General features: G+C 45.1%; 2 protein-coding genes across 17 annotated transcripts in view; both read left to right on the plus strand.

The window, feature by feature from the left end:
- Positions 1 to 1,366: 1,366 nt before the first annotated feature.
- Positions 1,367 to 11,215, plus strand: LOC120952123 (neutral ceramidase). Of its 4 annotated transcripts, none has more exons than XM_040371304.2 (4): positions 1,367 to 1,755; positions 6,976 to 7,413; positions 7,474 to 9,272; positions 10,695 to 11,215. In XM_040371304.2, exons 2-4 carry the CDS (start codon positions 7,261 to 7,263, stop codon positions 10,870 to 10,872), a joined length of 2,130 nt encoding a protein of 709 aa, XP_040227238.1. In that variant the 5' UTR covers positions 1,367 to 1,755; positions 6,976 to 7,260; the 3' UTR covers positions 10,873 to 11,215. The 4 variants fall into 4 exon arrangements, with proteins under 4 accessions (XP_040227238.1, XP_040227221.1, XP_040227229.1 ...); XM_040371287.2 differs by lacking the exon at positions 1,367 to 1,755 and adding an exon at positions 1,762 to 1,971; XM_040371295.2 differs by lacking the exon at positions 1,367 to 1,755 and adding an exon at positions 2,896 to 3,034.
- A 7,647-nt stretch (positions 11,216 to 18,862) lies between these two features.
- LOC120947225 (disintegrin and metalloproteinase domain-containing protein unc-71) overlaps positions 18,863 to 23,580 on the plus strand; it is a 110,470-nt gene continuing 105,752 nt past the window's right edge. For 5 of the 13 annotated variants that reach the window (XM_049608742.1, XM_049608738.1, XM_049608756.1 and 2 more), the window contains exons 1-2: positions 18,863 to 19,600; positions 21,174 to 23,441. In XM_049608742.1, the coding sequence (XP_049464699.1) occupies positions 23,252 to 23,441 (190 nt within the window). In that variant the 5' untranslated portion in view covers positions 18,863 to 19,600; positions 21,174 to 23,251. The remainder of the gene's footprint in view (positions 19,601 to 21,173; positions 23,442 to 23,580) is intronic. The other 8 variants (XM_049608772.1, XM_049608776.1, XM_049608745.1 and 5 more) reach the window with 2 other exon arrangements.

The following is a 23,580-nucleotide window of genomic DNA, read 5'->3' on the forward strand; positions in this document are numbered from 1 at the left end:
TTGAGGAAGTTAGAGAGAGAGAGAGAGAGAGGGAGGGAGAGAGATGTTTATTTGTGAGAGAAAAATCTTGCACTGCACTCAGCAGCATCTGCTGTCAGCTAGAATGAGAGCGAAGTGGTTGCGCATCGCATCAGAGGGAAAAGGATCGACAGCTAGCCCACAGAGAGTGAGAGTATTACGTAGAGGAGTGTGCTGCATGTTGTTGCTGTCGTTGTTAATGTTTGACAGTATACGGACCCCCCCCCCCCTTGACCGCACTATGGGCCCACTATGTAAGAATCGCGTCTGCTGGATAGTCATTTTAATTAAAAAGATACTTATATCTGCGACCAACAAAGCGCTCATTAACTGATAAGCAATCGGGATTGCGCTGAAGGAACACTTCAATGACCTACGCCGCAATCAGTCATATCTTATCAAACTAATTTCATCGTGTTTAATAATGAGATTCTTGTTTGCATACTTTTTTAATCTTATTTATACTTTGGCTTGAGATAAGGAAAACTTATTCTATCGATGACCAAGGTACACGGGAACGGCATCGATTTCACAATAAAACAGGGATAGATATGATATGAATGCAAATGTTCCTCAAATTTGTCAATCGCCCCAAAATGACAGCTTCAGAGTGAAAAATAAGCCTGTTGGTTCAAAGACTCTAATAATGAATCTAAACAACACAATGATTTCTTACAATTTGTGTATGAGTTGAGTCTCGCTTCGAAAAGCAATGTCAGGAACATTCATCGAGTTGTTGTCTTTATAATTGACTCATTCAGTGAGATATTTAATTGTACGGAAGCGGGCGTTGGTATGTTCAGTGTTGCTATTGAGCTTTTTTGTGTTTTGTTTACATCCTGTTCTGTACATGTGGATGTGGTTTTTAATTCTTAAATTTGTTGAATGAATCAAACAATCATTTCGTAAACATTTTCATGCTTAAATTACCTAAATTCATTATGTTTCCTTGAACTGTGTGTTTACGTACAGATGAGAACGAATCAAATTTACTGTCCAAGTGGTACGAAAATGACAGCTGAAAGAAGCAATAATATGCCTTTACTTTACTTTTACTTATTTTTATAGAGACTTTGAGGTCTAGCTCATTCGCCTCTTAATAATATGCCTGAACAAGGCAACAACTCGCTTTGTTCTTGTCGCCTGAACAAATCAACACGTCAATCAACGAACCGGCTTCAAATTTCACATCACGTGCTAAGTTGGAAATATTAAATTTCTATCCACCTACAAGTCCCAGTGTGCACCTTGATGCTGACACGAAAAACCATCTGACTCTTCGCCTGTGTGTACGCTCTTTCTCTTTCAATCTCCCTGCCTGCTGCCTGCTGTTTGCTATTTCGTATCCAGCGCGAGCCTAACACAACGAGCCCTTGCTCACACACGCACACACGTTCGCACGAGAGGCACAAGAAAGCTTGTGTTATTGTTATTTGGTGCGAGTGTCCACAGTGGTACCCCGAAAACGGAGGGTTTGTTTTGTTTTATAGCTCCAGTGATTTGCTTCCCTTAGCCGCGAGATAGTGGTGATCGCTGGGATTGTATATGTGTGTATGTGTTTGTAAGGGCTCATCTGAATCATCTCAAGCTCCTGTCATGTCGTAAAGGAAACGCACGCAACAGTAACATAGCGTGTCGGTTGGAGTGTGATATTACTGCGTTTCGTCCTGCAACGGTTTTTTTCAAGAACAATGGCGTCTTGGTGTACGGTCGGTACGGTTGCAAGCGAATGCTAAAGTAAGTTCCTCTCAGCCCTTGTCAAGGATTCTCAAAAATCCTGAGCTGGACTCAATACAAACGTAGGCATATGTGTGTGTGTGTGTGTGTGTGCTCGAGAAACAAAGAACGCAAAATCAGATCAACGGGTGCATCCAGCAACTGCAATCAACTGAGACTTGGCGCACAGATCGTGTTGCTGCTGCTGCGGCTGCTCCAAAAATGCCCAAATCAATAGTAGGTATTAGGTAATGGAGATCGTGCGCACGATCACGACCGACGACTCAGAGGGTGAACGTCTGAAGAAAAGTGTGTCTGCCTTTCAAATCTCTACAACAACAACAACAACAACAACAACAAAAGTGCTTTTGGAAGAAAGGTTAGATATACCTTCTCTACAGACAGAAGCCACTCGCGCGACTCGTCCCGATGGCGATCGAGTCCAGCAATTTAACGCAAGTGGCCAGCGCCATTAAACGGGCGATAATGATAGCCAATAATTGCTACCTTATATGTGAGTGTTGTTATTATTTTTTTTACGTACGGCTCAAAGCGTACAATCGTATGCTTCCTTCAATCGCCGGCTCACATATAAGACCGAAGAAGAAGCATCGCGGGCCTTTAGGTTTCCTTCTTAGAGAGTATTCTTTGCCTGTTGGTGAGCTTGGGGCCGTAAGCCAGACAAGATATCTGCTAGTTCCAGCGCGAAACTAGTTGGTTGATTTGTAGGTTGGTGCCTTTCGCAAGCACGGCTCAGTGAAATTGAATTTGCATCAGAAACGGTATCAATTTTTACAAACAGCACCCATATATCCCACTTGAAACGCCAGGGTAAAGTCCCACAGGTTGAAGTCTGCGGGGTGTAAAAGTCAGTCAGTCACCTCTTATTGAAAGGATTACCGACGGCTTCACGAGCTGATTATTAGCACCGTGTGCTCCAACGGATTCGTTCTGTGATTGGCTACTGGCATCTGTAACGACGCGATCACACACTTGTGAATTCTCGAGCGACGATGGCATCCTTGCGACAATAGGGGGTTCGTCGTCCAGCCACTCGAACCAATGGGACACTGCTGCTGCTCTGCTTGCATCTCGGCAATCACTTATCGGAGATAGCAACGCGCAAGAACGCTGGGCGGTATATATTATGGCACAGTGTGCATTGAACCACTAGCATTGCAGTGTACACACGTCAACACTCGTGGTGACAGTGCGCGTCGACGGGGTGACGACGATCTACTTTCCTGCTGTCCACTTGTACCAGTTCCACCAGGCAACAGGCAGGTTCGAGCAAGGTAAGGTGAGATGGCGGACAAAAGCAGCGACCCTCCTGCCCGAGGAAAGGAAGCCAGCCCTTCTCGGCTTGTCTTGGACAGTGGAAACCCACGAATACCTGGGGGTTTACACAACCACGCGCTTGGCCAGCTCGGGCTGAGCGCCTTAAGGCCAAGGGCACCCCTTAGCGGGAATACTAAGTGAAGCGGACACATGCAAATGCGCATGCCGCCCGTTGTCGCGTTGTCGTTCCGCGCCCGCGCTACTCAATGAGAGCAGGGCCACCAACAACCAGCGACCGCTGACGGCATTTGCTGGCGGTGGGAGAAATATGGACCATGCGTGCTACCGTGCTATACGGCGATCGTTCGGCAAGCGGCTTTTAAAAACAAAAACAAAAAATCGAACCGTCCAATATCCAGCTCCCGCCGCGTGGACTCGTATCACGGCGAATGCACTGCTGCTCGCCGTTAACGGGCCCCTCCTTTGTCGCTCGGTGTGTCCGAGCTGGATTCACATCACCCGTCCCGCTGCACATGTGGTAATCGGAGGTGGAATCGCGCATTACATAATGCCATAAAGCCGAAACCCGTCCCTGCCCCGGGTGTAAGTTTTTATATTCGTGTTGTGCTCGGAACAAGAGTGGTCGTTGCTGGAGTTTGGTTTTGACTGTCGGTGGGGTGGTGCTTGACCAGGCCCGGCATAATATTCCGGAATATTGGCCGGCAACCAGATATTATCGAAACCGGCCGAGAAGTAACCGTGGGTAACAGTGGCGCAGCGGTGTGCCCGTGCAAAGGTAGTTTCGCATGCAAACGAGCGCGGGCGATGCTGGTTGCATGGCGGAGAGGTGCTTGACATCAAGTTTTTGTTGATCGCAATCGAACAACCTGACTACTGGCCGGCAAAAGGGGGATGACACGGTCCGCTAGTTCAACCGTCAACAGCGAGCGTAGTTGTTTCGGATGTTACGCGAGGTACGCGATAATGGAATAATGAGACTCAGAGTTGTAATAGTGCGAGCAAAAAGATACACAGACCGATAGCAAACTCGAACAACACACAGCAAAAAGTGCACGTTCCAATTTGCACACCTGTTTTGGGCGAAGAACTCCGGAAATGACACCACTCACACCTCTCCCGCCATTCGTGTGCTGTTGGGCTGTATTCAGACGTCCATGTTTTGATGGAACAGAATAGTGATGGGTCATACGACTATACTAACTGATTGTTCCGGAGTCGGGTGCAGCTAGGCTGGAATCGATTCTGACCCGTGGCTGCAACGAGTTCAATAGGTTAATACGAGTTCAACACGTTTAGTAGGTTTGGTAGGTGCATATGAGTTCAATCTGCTCAGTAGGTTCAGTGGGTTCATACGAGTTTAGTAGGCTGAATAGGTTTGATGGGTGTCTACGAGTTCAGTAGTAATACAGTATGACCTTCCTGGTATGATTGCCTGCTAACTATGGAGCTTGCTCAATATTGTTAACGGTCCTTTGACAGACGGCGAATGTGATTAATGAAAATACATGCTGTTTGTCATTTCTATTCCTCACTTCCTGTTTAACAACCTAACCTACTGAACTCGTATGCACCTACTTAACCTGTTGATATCTTCTTCTTCTTTGGCTCAACAACCGTTGTCGGTCAAGGCCTGCCTTTACCTCTTGTGGGCTTTGGCTTTCAGTGACTAATTGATTCCCCCTCATAGCAGGATAGTCAATCCTACGTATGGCGGCACGGTCTATTTGGGGCTTGAACCCATGACGGGCATGTTGTTAAGTCGTACGAGTTGACGACTGTACTACGAGACCGGCCTATGCCGGCCTGGTTGATATCTACTGGAACCAAAATTACAGCCCGGAGCACTTCGGATCGCGTTTGGATGGCTCCAACCTGGTAGGTTCGCCCCTCACTACAATAGACTCGAATGGCAGTGCCGCATACAAACGATTGTTTCTCTACAGGGAATACACAACGAGAGAATGAGATATGGAGTTAGAGAGAGAAGTACAGAGGAGATTCAAATCCAGCTGCTCTGAACGAATACAGATTTAATTGGTTCCGAAATGGCTCCAATTGAATCCGTTTCACTACCGTACTCAATTCGTAGAGCAAAATACTTATACATTACAAAAGCAAGCTTGCAAGCAACCCTTGCTGTATTCATAACTACACGTATAAGCAAAAATAGATCTATGCTGAATTACAGGGTTTCACAAGTCAGTTTCGAATGTAATCATTTTTATTCACCGCACCCAAGATGTATTTCAACAGCTGTCAAATGGTTTATTTGTATCAAAATGAAATTTCAGTTTCAACACGTTATTTTCAACACATAACAAAGAACTGTCAAACTCATTCCAGCTGAAAGCCAACACAGCTCACAAAGTCATGCTGTAGAAATTAAAAAATATTATGATGGAAATGAAATGTCATATCGATCTGAAACAACATTTTGTACGCGGTGAATAACAATTTTTACATTCAAAACTGACTTGGAAAACCTTTAATTTATGTGCGTACCAGCAAAACCCGTTTACTGGATTTTTCAAGGTGTTCTAGTTGTTTCCAGATTTTTGTTTTGATAAATCTCGTGATTTATGGTTTGCTTCTCTATACTAACACTTTCCCGCATATACTTTACCCGTTCCCGCAATTAGTTGGCATCATCTAAACATTTTTTAAACAAATAATTCAAACAATTTAGAGCATCGTTCAATACCTTGTTGAATAGTTTAAATAAATTAATTGAATTCAAATAATTTCTGGATCCTAACAAAAAATGATGAGCTGATCCCATTGACAATTCGGAAAGTTTTCAAAAAATCTCAGGAAACTTGTATCTTATAGCTACGTGGCTATACAGTGTAAAGTGACACTGTATAGCGCAGATGAAGAAATGTAAAGGATTGTGAAGTTTACCCAACGACTTGAAAAAAGGCTAAACATTATGACATCTTAAATAGCTCGCCCCCCTATATCCAGAGCTCCATATTCGGGTCCGAAAGCAGTTGGATTCGGATCAATCCAAATCCGGGTGCAGACTCATTTTGTCCATCACTAGTTCTTATTTCACGAATGCTCTGCATGCTCGTAAAGAGTTTTAGGCAACAGCTCTTGTTAACAAACATGAGCGTTATTTTAAGCTATTTGCAGCCATGTTTTACGAATATTTTTGCATTTCCATCGCTATAATGGAACATTGCTCTTTTGCTTGATTTTATGAAATAGTACAAAATGTATTCTGCAAAAGTAGAAACTCAATGCATTGCAACAAAACAAAAGAAAAAGACTAAATGAGAAAATTATAAATTATATCCGTCCTTCTCATCCCTCTCTTCCCATTGCATCAATAATTTTGACATATTTCCGATCATTTGATAAGGCTTTTCTCAGTGGTGTGCTCATGATCGCTGGATGTCGACTATCTTCTGCATGAAAGCAAGTACTACTGCTGCTTCCAGATGCGTACGGGACACAACAGGCCATCGCACTGACGAGTTAGTCCGTTGAATTTAATTTTGGAACGTATTGGGACAGCGATTTGAAAGGCTTTGGCTGTTTTGGTGGGTGTTTTTTAACGTTGTTTCCGCTTGTACTATGCTCTTGAGTTACTACTGCTTTATCAGTGCTCAATCTGCCAGGTGTGAGCGTGTGTTAGCACGGCAACAGCAGCAACGGTTTAACGCGCAGCACTATCATTACGAATTAGTATTGTCCACCGGTCATAAGGGGTAGCGTTCCGTACCGCGTATCCGCCGCGTTATCGAACCGGAAACAACTGTCCCAGCATGGTTTTGGGGCGGAGCGTGCAACGCGCGGAAGATGCGCAAAGCGGGAGGAATGATTTGCATGCGTGACATATTAGCGCAGCAGGCGCACCGTCTCGACGGTCAGTTCGGGTGCAGTAGCTCGTCCGCAAAGTTAACCGCTTGCTCGGGGGCTGATTTTTGTTTTCTCTAGCTTCCCCAGAGTCGAACGGATCATCCAAGCACAGCAGGTGGCAGTATGCCGGTCATCGACGCACCGGTCGGTACGGTTTCATCATCGGCACAGTAAAACAGCATCTTCGATCAACCTTTTTGGAGCACAGCATTCAACCAAACCACAACAAGAGTCTGTGACATACAGAGAACGGGAAAGAAAGAGAGAGAGAGAGAGAGAGTGAATGAGAGTGAGAGAGAGAGAGCGAGAGCGAGAAAGAGGCGATCGATAAGGAAAGTTATAAAGAGACCGGACAGTAACGGAATGGATCAACGTTTGGGTCAATTTTCTGGCGTAAAGTGGAGTAAACTGCGCATGGCGCTGGCCGTTCTGGCCCTAGCAATCGGTACGACCGGCGCATATCGAGTCGGTGTAGGCCGCGCGGACTGCACTGGGCCGTCGGTGGAAATAACGTTTGTAAGTATGCATCGGATCGCCCCGCCAATCCGCCTATTAACGGTCTAATTTCGCTTTCAGATGGGTTACGCGCAGGTGACGCAGCGCGGAACCGGCATCCATCTGCGCCAGTACGCGCGCTCGTACGTCATCGAGGACGAGAACGGCACGCGGGTGGTGTTCGTCAGCGTCGACGCGGGCATGATGGGGCACGCGGTCAAGCGGGACGTTCTGGCCGTGCTGCAGAAGAAGTACGGCGAGCTGTACACGCACGCGAACGTCGTCATCAGCGGCACGCACACCCACTCGACGCCGGGCGGCTTCCTGATGTACCTACTGTACGATCTGACCTCGCTCGGCTTCGTGCCGGAGACGTTCAACGCGCTCGTGCACGGCATCGCGCAGAGCGTCATCCGCGCCCACAACAATCTGGTCGAGGCGCGGCTGTACGTCGCCGAGACGGAGGTGCTCGAGGCAAACATTAACCGCAGCCCGAGCGCGTACGAGAACAACCCGGAGGAGGAGCGGGCCCAGTACCGCCACAACGTGGACAAGACGCTGGTGCAGCTGCAGTTCGTGCACGCGCGGACCGGCGCACCGTTCGGCGCGATCAACTGGTTCGCCGTCCATCCGACCTCGATGAACAACACGAACCGGTTGGTGTCGAGCGACAACGTCGGGCTGGCAGCGATCCTGCTCGAGCAGGAGCGCAACCCGGACGCGCTCGTCGGCAAGGGCGACTTTGTCGGTGCGTTCGCGTCAAGCAACCTCGGCGACGTGTCGCCCAACATTAATGGACCGAAGTGCGAGAAGACGGGCCTGCCGTGCGATGTGCTCACGTCGTCCTGCCCGTCCGGCGCCGGGGCCTGCTTTGCATCCGGCCCGGGGCGCGACATGTTCGAAAGCACGGAGATCATTGCCGACCGGCTGTACCGGGCGGCCGCCGGCCTGCTCAGCACGCGCACGACGAAAGCGCGCGAAGTGACCGGCCCGGTTGCGTTCGTGCACCAGTACGTGGACATGACCACGGCCGAAACGGTACACTTCGATCGGGCAACGCAAAAACCGGTGCGGGTGCGCGGCTGCCTGCCCGCGATGGGGTACAGCTTTGCTGCCGGCACCACCGATGGGCCCGGCGCGTTCGACTTTCAGCAGGGCACCATCACGGACAACGTGCTGTGGAATGCGGTGCGCGACTTCATCGCGGAACCGACGCAGGACGACAAGGACTGCCAGGCGCCGAAGCCAATCCTGCTGGCGACGGGCCGGGCCCGCTTCCCGTACGACTGGCAGCCGAAGGTGGTGCCGACCCAGCTGCTGGTGGTGGGCGACTTCGCGATGGCGGCCGTGCCGGGCGAATTTACCACGATGGCGGGCCGGCGGCTGCGGTCTGCTGTGGCTCGCGCCTCGGTGGCGGCGGGCGGTCGCGACCTGCAGGTCGTCGTCGCCGGGCTGTCCAACATGTACAGCAGCTACATTACCACGCCGGAGGAGTACGAAATCCAGCGGTACGAGGGTGCGTCCACGCTGTACGGACCGCACACGCTCACGCTCTACCTGGAGCAGTACAAGCGGCTGGCGGGGGCGCTGGTGCGCAACGAAACGGTACCGGCCGGCCCGACGCCACCGTACGAGGACGACAAGCAGATATCGCTCACGACCGGCGTCATCTTCGACTCGCACCCGCTCGGGAAGGAGTTCGGCGACGTGAAGGTACATCCGGAGGCAGCATACGAGCGGGGTGCCACCGTCAGTGCCGTGTTTATTGCGGGCAATCCGCGCAACAACCTGATGCACGACAAAAGCTTCTTCACGGTCGAGCAGCAGCAGCCGGACGGCAACTGGAGTGTGGTCGCTACCGACGCCAACTGGGAAACAAGGTATGGATGTCGAGTGGCGGTTTAAGAACTCGATCTGGATTAGTGAGGTGCTCTCTAGAGCGCACCCACGACTTCGGCTATTGTTAGTCTGATTCCGACTTCGACTAAATCGAAACCACTAGTTCTGCCCGGAGTCGGAGTCGTGCAGAGTCGTCCAGAGTCGTCTGGAGTTGTCCATAGTCGTCCGGAGTCAGCCGAATCCGTTATGCGGAGTCGTCGGAAGTTGCCCGGATTCGTCCGGAGTCGGAGTCGGCAGGAGTCACCATAAGAAGGAGTCGTTCTGAGTCGTTCAGAGCCGATCGTAGTCTAATGGATCCGTCCGGTGCAATGTTCTAGTGATCAGGCATTTCAATTTGTTGTATTTATTTGTTATTCGCTTTGCATGTGCGTGTGCCTTTGTTTCGAAGATCGACTCCAGGAAACTCCGGAAGACTCCGGAAGACTCCGAATGAATCCGGATGACTCCAAAAGTAGTGTTGGGTAATTCAGATTCAGATTCATGATTCTGAATGAATCTTTGGAATGATTCAATGAATCTGAATCCCGATTTAAACAAAGAAAGATTCATGAATCTCGAAGGATTCATTAATCTCGAAAGATTCATGCATCCCGAAAGACTCATGCATCCCGAAAGATTCATTAATCTCGAGGATTCTAATCAAGGTTCATGAATCTCAAAAGTTTCTTATATCTAGAAAGATTAACGAATCTCTAGGGATTTATGAAACTTTAAGGATTCATAAATCTCTAAAATTCATAAAGCTTGAGCTTTTCATTATTCTTCTTTTTGGCGTAACAACCTACGTGGTCATAACAGCCTATACAGGCTTTGAGATATCTTTTAAAGTACCACGCAGTTGAACCGACAACGGGCAAGTTGTAGGTGGGATTGGGCAAATTCAATATGATGGAGATCATATATCTCTAAAGATTCATGAATCCCAAGAGAAATATGAATTTTATTGGATTTATAAATCTTGAGATTCATGAATCTTATGCGTTTCATGAATCTTTGGAGATTCATGAATATTTAGAGAATAATGAATCTATACAGATTCATGAAACTTTACAGATTCATTAATCTTTGAAGATTCGTGAATCTTTTGAGATTCGTGAATCTTTTGAGATTCATGAATCCTTGAAGATTCGACTCGAGATTCGAATCACTCATCACTGAAGATTCGTATAAATGAATCTCAACGAAAGATTCATGAAACCCAACACTATCCAGAAGACTCTGACTCAGAGCGACTCCGGACGATTCCAGACGGCTCCAGACGATTCCGAACGACTCCGGATAATGCTGGGCGGAACTACCTTCCGGAGTCGGTTCCGAAATTATCGAAGTCGACTCCGAATTTTTGCCAACTTTACCCATCACTAATCTGGATACTGATGTTTGTGTTTTGTTGCCCTTCATAGGTTCCGCTGGGAGCGCACCTCGACCATATTAGGCTTCAGTGACATCGAGTTCAGCTGGACGATAGGACCCAACACACTGGACGGGCTGTACCGCATCCGACACTTTGGCTACTACCGCTACATACTGGGCGGTGTCTACCCGTACGTGGGCGCAACCAACGCCTTCAGCGTCAAGTGATGGGCGAGCGCATCGGTCACTCCCTCCTCATTCGACGCCATAGCAGTTAAGGAGTGGAGTAATTGTGAAAAGATAGATGAATGTTCAGGCGAGAAATCAATAGGTTGGTGGACCCAATGAATGTATCTATGTGTGTGTGTATGAGTGGGAGTGCGTCTGGGAGAGCAACAAGATGGTAACAAACAAAAGGAGGAAGGAAAAACAAAACAACAAAACATTCCACACCTATTTTGCAAACCAAATAGACTAGTCACTGGATCATTATGGCGCTTAGCTAGAAGGATGATGATTCGATTTTGAATTTTTAGATTAAAAATAAATAAACAAATGAAAAAAAATCAAACACATTATTAAAACCCAATGTTTTATAGCGTAGCTATGGCACAAACAAGCAATGCTGTTTATATTATTTTGTTAATTTATGTAAATCATTTTAATATTTCTCAATGGTTCAATGGTTTTTATTTTCGAGCTCGAAAATGTTTTTCTGCACCACTCTAAGGGAGCTTTAGAACAAGCAGATTAAAATCGACTGTGATATGGCTTTTTTGTTGCTTTCTTCATTATCATTTGGGTAATAATGTGTTGTGTCCGCACAAATGGTACTTAAGACGGTGTGTACGGCACCAACAGAATATGTATTTTAACAACTATCTTTAGTATCGTTTGCAATAACACGTATATAAATAATAACGCATACACACACACGCAATGCGGGGAGAGGACGACTGGTCCTTCTCGCGCCGCGATCCTCACTGAGGACGTCACCGGATGACAGCCCTGCTGTCAACAGTGAGCTCTCAGGATGAGGCAGCCCAAGTGACATTTTCGAGCAGATTGTTAGCGTTTTTCGAGTTGCTGGAAGCTTCCCAAGTGACATTTTCGAGCAGATTGTTAGCGTTTTTCGAGTTGCTGGAAGCTTAAAGAGCAGGCTTAAAACTGGCTTAAAGAGCAAGCGATATTGCAGAGTTTAAGCTTATTATAACAGTTGAAACGTCAGTGTGAAGCGTTTTTTTCTGGTGCCATTTTGAGAATTGTCATCACGTTGTGCACAAGCTACCGGCCCAAAACAAAACATGTTTACTCTTCGATCCGTATGAAACAAAAAGTTTATTAAAAAACACTCTTTCACGTTGATTTGTTGGTACATTCATTTCCCCGCTATTCTGATACTCCTAGATAGATCGTTTAATTCTTCTTACTCAGTGTTTTGGTTGTTTATCACCGAGGACGAAACTGCAAGCTTCCTGTTTGCCTGGCTTTTACCGAAGTTCTGACATAAACTTCAACGCTTCAACACATCGTAGTTCACTCACACATCCATGTTTTCAAGCGTTTATATGAGGCAATGGGTTGAATCGAGCTGTTCACGAGGAGTTTAAGCTAAAAATGTAGAACAGTTGTCACCTGGGAGTGGTCTGTCCACAACATAATGTTTTCAATCCTTATCATTGGTCGTATAGTCAACAAAACAGTATTTTTCATCCTTTTTGCAGCTTTTTACCCCATGTAGGGTGCATGTAAGAATGCATTCCTCACTCACAAGCTCATGAGCGGGAGAACAGCGTGGCAGCCCATGGTATTTAGTGAAATTTGTATCAAAAATTCTCTCCCAAAAAAGTCTAAATTCCCCCCTTGGGAGTAATTTTGGCGCCAGTTGCAAACCAGTTGTGATAGAAGATGGTCATACACACACTTACACGAAATTTGGTGCTTTCAACACGGTTCACCACACACAAATCCTCATTTTTGAGATTTTGAGCACTATTCGAGCAGTTCACGGTTAAAATTTTAAAACAACTGTTACTTGGGTTGGCTTGTTACTTGGGTAGTCTTAGCAATGAAAGCTAAAAACATAACAAAGCTTGTCTTGTTCTAAAAACGTTGTTCTTAGAAAGCTTCTTCCACGAAAAGCTCGTACATATACAATTATCAATGCAGAAAGAGAGAGAGAGATAAAAAGAAAGAGAAAGAGAGATAGAGACAGAGAAAGAGAGAGATAAAGAGATAGAGAAAGAGAAAGAGAGAGAAAGAGAGAGAGAAAGTATGTGTGTGTGTGTGTGTGTGTGTGTGAGAGAGAGAGAGAGATAGAGAGAAACAAAAGAAAAACCAACATGAGCGCATTTCCTAATGCATTTGCTAATATTCAATGTAATTATACAATATATTTTTCTAATGCTTCAGGGGTGTCAAGCACGGCCTGCGTCAGCTGCAGCTGTTGAATGCAGGGTTTTCCGAGTCCTTTTCCAATGTTAACAGCATTAATAGTTGTCACGTGTTGTAACTAAAGGCTCTCCTTGAGATACGCTATTACAACGGATCTAGAAGAAACTGCGTATATTGAGTTTCCGTGTATGTTGAATTTCGTGGTTTTCTGTTGAAATATTGCTATTTAAACAAAATTTGTTTGCAGTGGTAGGTTTGTTAACCTGAACAAGCTATGGCATATATGATTTTGGTTACCCAAGATATGGGTATATGATTTACCCAAGATTACAACTTTTTTATTTTTTTGAATGTCTTTTTATATTTGATCACAAAAAAATTATTTTCCAATTGACAGTTGATTAATCAGTTGGTCCGGAGCCGTTGTTTCGTTGCCGGCTCCGGAACGATGGGCCCGATGCCGGCTCCGCAGCCATTGGAACGGAGCCGTGAGTGCAGAGCCGTTAGTCCGGAGCCGGCTCCGGAGCCTTTGGTGCGGAGCCGGCTCCGGAGCCGTCGGAGCGGAGCCGGCTGAGGTGCACTCCGAAACGCCCATCACTAGCTGCGGCATACATCCATTGAGGGCATACAGTTTTTAGACGTGCAAAGTTTTTGATCAAAAATATTTCTTACAGGGTTTTCAATGATATTATTGACGTGTTCAGCGAGTTGTAGATTCGTTCGGGCATATAATTGACACTTTCAGCGAGATATTGAATTGTTCGGAAGGCGGCGTTGACAAGTTCGGCGATACTATAGAGCTGTCACTTTCGTACCCCTTGGACTGCAGCTTGGATCATTCTCATCAGAAGGTAAACAAACGGTTTTCGTAAAAATATGTTTGTTTTAACTAATTCATGTATTAAACAGCTTGGGGAATGATTATTAGCTACTTTTAGGACTTCTAAGAATGAAAAATTGAACCTTGCGGCACAGTGTGTAAACAAAACAAATGACAGCACTTCAGAATCGCTGAACATGTCAACGCCTGCTTACGAACAATTCAATATCTCGCTGAAAGTGTCAATTATATGCCCGAACGAATCAACAACTCACTGAACATGTCTATATAATCCTCGAAACCCCTGTATTACAAAATGCTGTGTTCCGTTAGCGATGTTTACAATTTTGGGTTTGTACGAAGGCTTAGTTAACTTCCCTCTTTCCGTTAGCATACAAATGTTTCCTAATTGTTAGTCAATACACCACCCTTTGACCCCACGATTCACATGTTTATTACGTAGGCTGCTGTAAAATGTGGAGTAGTTGTTTTGTCGCCTCAAGATGGCGCTGCTGTAGTTTTATGGCTTAACTCCAGTGTAAAACATATTGCCTATAGTTTGGCACATTTCAATCCTAAACAATTAGTACGCTCAATACAAGATCCATTTATGTCATAGCTGTAATAATTAGGCTGATGTGTAGTGAATATCTTTAGTGAATTGTGTACCGTGCTTGCGAAATCTAGTGCGAAGGTTGTCTTAAGCGTGCTGATGTCCAGACAACAAATGATACGTTTGTCCTGTCAAATACTGCAGTTGCGTCAACGTTACTACCCTTGCAAAATCAAGTAAAAAACCCTCTATCAAGATTTATGATGAAGCAGTCAATTTAAGAGGTTTGGAAAAAAGCTGTAAGGCAAAATGTTGCACATGTTCAGAAATTGTAAAGTGGTTCAGTGGTAGACGTGGTTCAGGTGCTGGTGTAGTTCATTCATTGCTCATTCATTGCATACTGTCACAAATAGATTCACATGATCTGGAAGTATAAAGAATTTATCTGCAGGTAGTATATAGGCCAGATCATTAATAAATAGGTTGATGAGTAGTGGGTCCAGATTACTGCCCTAGCTTACCAGAGCATACCGTAGCTTATAAAAGGGGCGATCCATTGCAAGTCTTCAATTCGTACGACTTTACAACATGCCCGTCATGGATTCAACCCTCATGTGGAACGTCCCCTCATACGGCTGCGTGGTTCTGAAAATAGTCTCGAAACCCTGTATAGGTCGGCATGTCCCCTGCGTAAACGTCCTACTTACGCCAAGTAGAAGAGATTTTGCCAATCAAATATAACTTTTGTCAGTTTAGGAGCTATCCTTCAGTTTCCCATTTTATCAAGTTTTGCCAAGAGTATGTTGGTCGAATGCTGCCATAATATTGGTGTATATGGCGTTCAATTGCATACATGCTACAATTGTTCAATACAATACATGTTACGGAGCCATTTGAAAGTGAGCTGCACAAGGTTTGTAACGGTGGCTCGTGTGGGGATTTTAAATGATTAAGTTGTTTAAAGGGTTTCCCTAGCCAGCTCATCTTCGGAAGCGAACAAATCAATCCCGTAAAATATATTTCAACAATAAAAATAGAATCTCGAATGATTTACCAATGGTTGGTCGGTATGCGCTCGACAATCATTTGACAATGTTGAATAGGGATTTTACGGATTGGAAATGAAGCTTACAGTGTTGAACTGGCTAGAGAAACACTGTAATATTTTGCCGACCGCTGCTATATAGGGTTTACCAAGTCAGCTTAAAATGTAGACAACGTTATTCACCGTAGGCAATATGTTTTAGACAACTGTCACATATTGCCTTTGCATCTATATCAATTTTCAATTCTTCCTCATGATTATCAACATATCACAAACTCAATTTCAACTTTCAAACTCTGTCCAGCTTGTGACTTGATTAAAATAATATAAAGGAATTTAAAACTTATTGTGATACATTATTTGACAGTCGTTGAAAATCATGAGAAAGAAATGAAATTGACAGTTGTTAAAAATTATGTGAAATAACTGAAATTTTATTGTGATGATAATACAATAAATGACAGCTCGTAAGCAGTACAAAATGTTGTTCACATTGAAAATAGACGTGGAAAACCCTGTATAGTTAATGTAATGTTCTACTGTAGATCGAACTTTAGAAATTAAATTAGTTCAATTAAATCTCAAGTACATTCAACTGCACTTGTGATTTATTCAACTTGCCTATGAACATGGCAAGAATAAAATAAAAGCTGCTTCTTGTTCTAGTTTTTTTTAGTAAAACTTAACATATCAATGAAATTACCGATAAAATTAGCAATCGTTTGAATCAAGTATATGCACATAATAATGAACATTTCTCGTAAAACAAGCAACAAGCTTATAATGCACCAGAAATTATTTGCTGAAACAAAAAAACAAAAATCATATAATCGGGGACAAAAAAAGGGGCGCCTACCTTACGTCAATATGAGAATTCATAACCTTCAATAACAACGACATCGACGATTCGGAGATTTTATCGTCCTCTCGAACCCAATCATTTCCATCGGATGTTGCACTTCCCGTGGCCCATCCACATCTACTCCCTCTCATTCCCTATGATTGATGGGTTTCAGTTTATTGGGATTTGCACGGTGACAACAGACAGTGGCGGAGATCGTTGAAAATACGTGACATAGCTAAAACTCATATGGAACAGAAACAAAAACAAAAAAAAAACGTTTTTTACCCATCCTGAATCGAATCTTGTGAGACCATCAGCACGGACACAAATATACTAACACGTAGGAGTAGTAAGCAGGGTGGTTAGATAGAGGAGTAATTGATAAAAATATGCAGCTTCAAGAGCAAGCAAACGAAACATGCTGCAATAAAAAAAGGGTTTTCCACGGAGGGTGAAGGTCTATTCCAATATAAGCCAATTTGCGTGCAACAGGCAAACGACAGGGCGAGGAAAAATTAGCACAACCGCAACAATTGGCTTAATTTTTAATAGTTGCTCCTCGTCCCTTCTACTCCTCATTCTCAACCCCTCTCGCTTTCACGGTACTATAAATGGGTAATGGGGGACAGAGCACCAGGGCGTTATTACACCGGAGGGATGGTTCAGCACCCGTAACCGCGCATAAAAGATCGTAATAAAAGCGAGGACGCGATTCGGGGGAAAGACACATCAAGAACAGTTTTGCCACCGTTCCGCCATTGCAACCGAATCGTTCAAATTCAATCAACGTTTGCAATGTCGTTGACTCGTGCGCAAGGTTGTAAAATTGATGCTTTAATTTACCGATTGGGTGGAGGGGACCGCCTAGCTGGCTGAGTACATATGTGTGTCAACAGATTTGCGCTATCGGAAGGTGGGCTGAGTGCCTGAGCCCTCGCTCTCACTGGCCATCCATTTTGGAGCACTGCCATTGTTGCCGTAGGAAAAACGGGAAGGAAAGAAATTATTTTCCAATTTCAGCTAAAATCAACCATCTGCGTGCAGGTCGTGATTCCCAACCGCTGGATAATACGGAAACATACAAAAAAATCGCACACAAACACACACGAGAGCGCAGTTCAATTCTGGTCATAACTGGCTAAAGATTTGTCATTACCACACTATCTGCGTGCGTCTAATTTATAATTAAAGTAGTAAAGCTTCCAAAGTAAACGGGCCGGGCCGGGAGGATGTCGTCGAAGTGTTGGTGCGCAATCCGCTGCATGAACGAGGTCTAACAAGGGCGGGTGCGGAGGGTCCCGTGAAAGCAGTGGAATTGATTGGTACACATAGTTAGTTTGTTTTGTGTTGTTTTGTCCTTTTTTTTATAACGATCTTGTTTTTGTGTGTTTTTGTATTCAAGATTAGTTCGCTCCCGTTCACCCACGGTCGGCACCGGCGTAGTCGCGTCTCGCTCTCGGACGCAACACACACCTGTACCCAGCTTCCGAAACGCATAAACCCCGTGTAAGCTAGTTTCGTTGGCGAAGGGAAATCCACGCTTTGCATGTCATCTATCATTTAGACCATTCCTCTCCCTCTCTCTCTCTCCCTCTCTCTCTGTCTCTGTCTCTCTATCTCTCTCTCTCTCTCTCTCTCTCTCTCTCTCTCTCTCTCTCTCTATTACACTCACTCCTTTAACGTACTGCGTGCTACCTCCACATTATTCAAGATTTATCATGTACTTTAGACGTGTATAATGTCCATTTCGTAGGATAACATCGTCTCCCTGCCATTTTGTCCGGACATGATGCCGAAGAAACAATGCGTAAATAAAGCGTTATTGATGCGCGAGGAAGGGCACGTGTGAAGCAGTAACAAAGTATGGTTGCAGGGATGGTTTGTGGCAGGTGTCTGGTGAACGGTGGAGCGGCAGGGAGGAGGGTGCGATTATTTCGCATGTTATGTAATATAGCACGAATTTCCCACCGGTCGTTCACAGCACACGACACGTTCAAACGATGACGCTCCGGAACAGTGTTTAGTAGCTCACCCTCTTTCGCCCTCTTCAACCCGTATCGCCCTCCATTTCCCAATTTCCGTCGCACTCCCGCCGGGAAGGGCTGGAAACGGGATTGGCAACAGGAATAAAAAAAATCGTTCCTCCTCGTCTCCTTACGGCTCAACGAAGACAGACTCTCATCGCAACAGAATCTTACACTCTCGCTCTCTCGTAACATACTTTTTTCCTCGTACATTAGTGCGTGCCATTTAATACGATTGAGAGGAGTAACGCGAGAGTGAGAGAAGATTGTTCACCGTATACGATCTGCAGACTACAGCGTGTCGTGATAAGCGCCTCCTCCCTTTACGGCTGTATTGGGCCGCCTGATGTACTACATCGCGACTACATCTCTCATTAACGGGCTGCTAGAGAAAATTTCGCTCCAAAACGCGCTCCATCGGCTCCTGCTTGGTGTGTGTATACGTGTGCCACATGTGGATCACCTTTGCACACTGATGAGCGCTCACGTCATACACTCGCACGCCCGTCCGCGTTCTGTCACTCGAGCACGTTCGGAGAGCGAGAGACTACAGGCAGCACACCTCTGTATGTGTGCGGGGCTACGTTCGCTTTTGATGAAAATAAATGAAAACCACCAACTGAGCGCCCCGTGCACTCGGTAACGTGGGTCCGGATCGAAGCGCAGCGAAATTTGCACAGTCGAAAGCACAGGGCGCACCAGAGGTTCGGTAGGTCCAGTGTGTGTGTCTACAGCCCGGTGGTTGCCAGCGCAGCAAAGGGTGCAGTGTGTGTGCGTGCGTGCGTGCAAGCGTGGGTGTTTTTTTTGTGTTAGCTTTGTCCATCTAATCAATTGCCGAGCCTGCAAAAGCGGGCAGACGCGCAAGAACGTGCAAACCTCTCGGGGCTGGCCAGGGCAGAGAACCAGCAAATACCATTAAAAACGAAGAATAAAATTGGTAGAGTGAAGCGGCGCACCCGGTAACTGCAGGTGTGCCTCCGCCCAAAATCCCGGCCGTACCCACAATACCCGTTCGTCTCATTCGCTCAGACGGGATGGACAGGCTCTAGCTGTAAAAAAAACTGCTCGTGATCCCGGTCATCCACTAGTGCATGTCCCCCCGGACTCCTGAATGTTTGCTGTTATGTTTTGTACCGTTGTACGCCGCCTCACTCGTTCCGTTGTTGCGTCTGCACCTGGACAATTCAAGCAAACTCAACCACCTCTATCTATCAACGCAAAAACGCATCTCAAACGGGCACGGCGTGGCAGCAACTCCTAAACGAGTAACCCGGGCGTAAGTATCTGTGTGGGCGGTGCTGCAGAAGGCACAGCATCTGCTATGCACTGTAACCTTTTACCAAAACCCCATAGAAGAGCATATATGTATTTGTGAATGTGTACAAGCGTGTGTGGGGGGCTAGTCCAGACTTTCGAACAACCTTTCTGATGTCAATTTAAGCTGTAGGGTCTGAGCACGAGGCGTTCTGAGCGCAGGATCTACCGTGCAATACGATTTGTTTGATGTACTATAGGAAGAAAACACACACACACGCGCAGACATTTGAGGTGTTTCTCCTCGTTTTAAAACATAACAAAAAAGCACGCACGCAGACATTCAAGGGTGTATTACCTGGAGAGAAAATGTATCTTAAAATGATAACGCCAACAAATCTGGCGTTGCTGATGTTTCTCAGCAGCTTGTATCTCTCCATTGCTTTTTGTGTACATTATTCCTCATAAAAAAATTCTTAAAAGTACAGTATTAAAAAGAGAGATGAAAAAATATGAGAGAGCGAGAAAGAGCAAGAGCGAAAAAAGAGAAAGAGAGAAAGAGAATAGGCCAGTCTAATTTCTCTCTTCTTTTCTTGCTATCAGAATCATGTTCCAGAGTAGAGCTTAAGGTGTGCACCTAATGAGAATGATTTATCTGTAACATCTTCATGGGGCTCTCTTTTATGTCTAACACAAACTCAAAGTTTCAATATATTTCAGATTAGGAATCGAAATGTTGTAAGACAAATCCGTATCGAGATCATTAGGACTTAATAGATCAATTATCCATCCATCCAAAGATCTTAATAGATCCATTTTCCAGTAAACGCGGTACTGAGAGTTTCTGGTGTAACGGCTTACTACACTGTGAAGCACGGACCAGCAGTGTCCTGAGTGTTGCTGGTGGACGCCATTAGTAATAGGCACAAACAATAAAACAACCTATCTCCCACCCACCCCCTCTCCCTCCACGCTATGTTTTCATTGTTTACCACCAAACAGCATGAGCACTCACGAGCATTACCGTTCTGGGTGAGTGACTGGGGAACACACTTGCAGACTGTATAAAGCAAGAGCATAATCGTTAGCGTGAGATAGGGTTTTATCGGGTAATAACTGATATCACTCTTTTAGGAGCGCTTCGCGTTACATCAACAGTGTACTATAAAGATGTACTGATCGATGCTACTGTAAGTGAGAACCTTTATTCTAGCCTTGGTCTGGAAGATGTAGAGTAATGAAGTAATGATTAACCAAAAAGGGTCGTTTATTATGATATAGCCAACACGGATGCCTCAGACCCACCTGTACGACATTTGAAGGAGTTTCAGGTGCAAAGAAACCATTATTAATATAGAATCGATGTTGAATATGTCACAATCTCACTATTGAAGCCGTAAACGTTTACGCTTTTATTTTACCAAAAATTTGAGAGCAAGTCAACGAACTGCCCCTGTTCAATAAATCTAATTAATAATATATAAGCTAGTAAATGGTTATGGCTTAGTTTTACTAAGGCTAAGTAGAACTGAATAATAGATCCACAAGTAGCGATTTAAATAACCTTTCTTTCTTTCTTTCATGAATCCTTGCAGGCGAGTGAACCCTACCAATGTGTGTTAAGCAGTCAGATAAGGAGACACCGGTTACACCCTCGCCAAATGCGTACACCGTCATTCGATTGCAAATGAAGACAAATGGAAAATAGAATCAAACTAACAAAAAGCAACAAACCTGCAAAAACCAACAAGCATAACCGAAAAACACCATTATAAAACATTAAACCGTAACGTTTCAATTTGATGAGCATTATTAATATCTACAGAGTCGTGTGACAGGCCCCGGCAGCACCAAACTGACAAAAATGATAACGGAAAAGCAAATAAAATTTACTAGAAAATAAACGACATGCAAATAATCGTATACACCTAATATAACAAATCAAACAGATAAATGGCATGAAGAGCTAAAGTAATTTAGCGAACCAAAAGCAAACAAAAACAAAAAAAAAAACAACAAACAAAAGCAAAATCTTAATTACCCAAGGGAAAATAAAGCAAATAAGAAGACACTCGTAAAGCAAATAATTATTTCAGGAAAACAGGTACTAGCGCAACACAGTGGCTAAAACATGGGCGCTTAAATACAAACATACCTAGACATACATTTCGTGAAAATATCGGAGGCAGAGTGTTACACCAAGGCCAAGAGTAGCATCGCGGAAGGAGGAGAAGCGCCTCAAATCGTATCGCAACAAAACTACAAGCAGAAAAGCAATAATCCTAACAAATAGCAACCAGTACAGGTTTATCAAATGACTCACCTATTTTCGTGTCGCAAAAACCTTTAAAGTAAACGTATACTCCTGCCACCACTCCCTCTTGTAATACCATTCCTCATCGTGGTGACGGTGAGCATTTTTCACATTGGATCGTGTTTGCAAACAGCCCAGTTCAAATATATTATCACGACGATACTAAGAAGAGTGAGAGAGACTGAGTGTGTATAAAAGAGAAAGAGAGACAGTGAGTGAGAGAAAGAGAGAGAGAGAGAGATAGAGAGAGAGAGAGTGAAAGAGAAAAAAAGTGACAGTTGATTTATCGACTACCTGTCAATCCGGTACCGAGTAGTGCGAGATTCAGTAGTGTTGCTGTTTAGTGTACCGTCTACCTACTAAGGCTCTTAATGTGCCGTACGTTTGGGTTTGTGTGTTTATAAAGTGCCATCGGTAGCTGCTTTGGAACAATGAGCGGTGAGCAAGTGTGACGCTTGCAATGCAATAATCGCAACCCGAACTAACCTCATCAAACGGTTGTAAAACCGATGGCGACCGCTTCCAACGCATATACTGCTTCGTGCCAATGCGTAGGAGCTGTTGGTCCATGTGCGCGTCCAAGCGATCGCAGTTAGTGTCTATGCGGTGCGCGGGTTCGTGTATTCGATCGCGTCCGGTGTCGTGTGCGCGATGAGGATTGCAGCAGCCGGACAAGCGGCTAGCAAGTGTGCGCAGTGCGGTGGCAGGTAGTGCCTAGTACGATCGATCGCATTGCCGATCGATACTAGCACACGCGACGCACACAAAATACGATCAAGGAATGACGCGAAGTTCGGTGGTTTGTGCGTGAGTGAGTGTGTGTGTATGTATGTTCAAGATAGTCACTCTTTCACACTAGGTCGCAATCAAAACTCCACTCATTCAGCTCACTATTCGACTGCGCGATAGACAACCACGAGAGGGCGACAGAGCCCAAATATATACACCAAGCAAACATTCTCAGCAACCAACCAGTACCTAGACATATAGAAAGAGACAGAGTGCGAGAGAGAGAGTGAAAAAGGGAACATAAAACAAACAGTTAATATCCACACTTGAGTGAAAGCCTTTCTGACGTATATGTACGTGTATAAGTACGTGTGAATATATGTACAGTTTCGTTTGCATTCAAAAGTGTCGTGGTAAATTGCACTTCGGATCCTAACCCCCGCACACATCCGTTGAGTCTAGTGTGCGCATACACACCTGTAAACAGTGAAAGTTTTCCGAGCCCAACGGGGTGCTGTGTTTCAACGTGCGAACTATACGTGCTGTAGGGCGTGAGTAGAAGTGTGGGGTTCGGTGATCGTTCCATCGTCTGACACGGGAAGCAACACACCCAGAGAGTGTCGCGGAAAAATGTCGCTTGAAGATTTGTGGTTTCACCGGTACCTGCCGCTTAGTCGGTGCGCGTCAACAACCGGACTGAGGAACATTTCTCGGCGGCCGTCGTCAACGTCGTGGTTACTGCTGATCACACTAATTCTGATCAGCGCCCCTGGAAGACTACAGTCATCAGCAGCAGACGATCGGGGACTTCACAAACGAGGTAAGTGTCAGATTGATGTAGATCTTTGTGTAAGACAGGAGTTGTTATAGAGCAGTGATTCCGAAAGTGGCCCTTAGCGTACACCAAGAGCTGATGAGCAGTGGGCAAAAGGAATGAAATCACTATGCAAATAGAGCTG

The sequence above is a fragment of the Anopheles coluzzii genome, chromosome X (genome assembly GCF_943734685.1).
Source record: "Anopheles coluzzii chromosome X, AcolN3, whole genome shotgun sequence".
Lineage (NCBI taxonomy): Eukaryota > Metazoa > Arthropoda > Insecta > Diptera > Culicidae > Anopheles > Anopheles coluzzii.

Coding starts and splice junctions, on each gene's coding strand:
- LOC120952123 (XM_040371304.2), top strand. CDS start 7,261: ATGGATCAACGTTTGGGTCAATTTTCTGGCGTAAAGTGGAGTAAACTG. Junction 7,414..7,473: donor CGTCGGTGGAAATAACGTTT/GTAAGTATGCAT, acceptor TTTCGCTTTCAG/ATGGGTTACGCGCAGGTGAC. Junction 9,273..10,694: donor GACGCCAACTGGGAAACAAG/GTATGGATGTCG, acceptor TGCCCTTCATAG/GTTCCGCTGGGAGCGCACCT.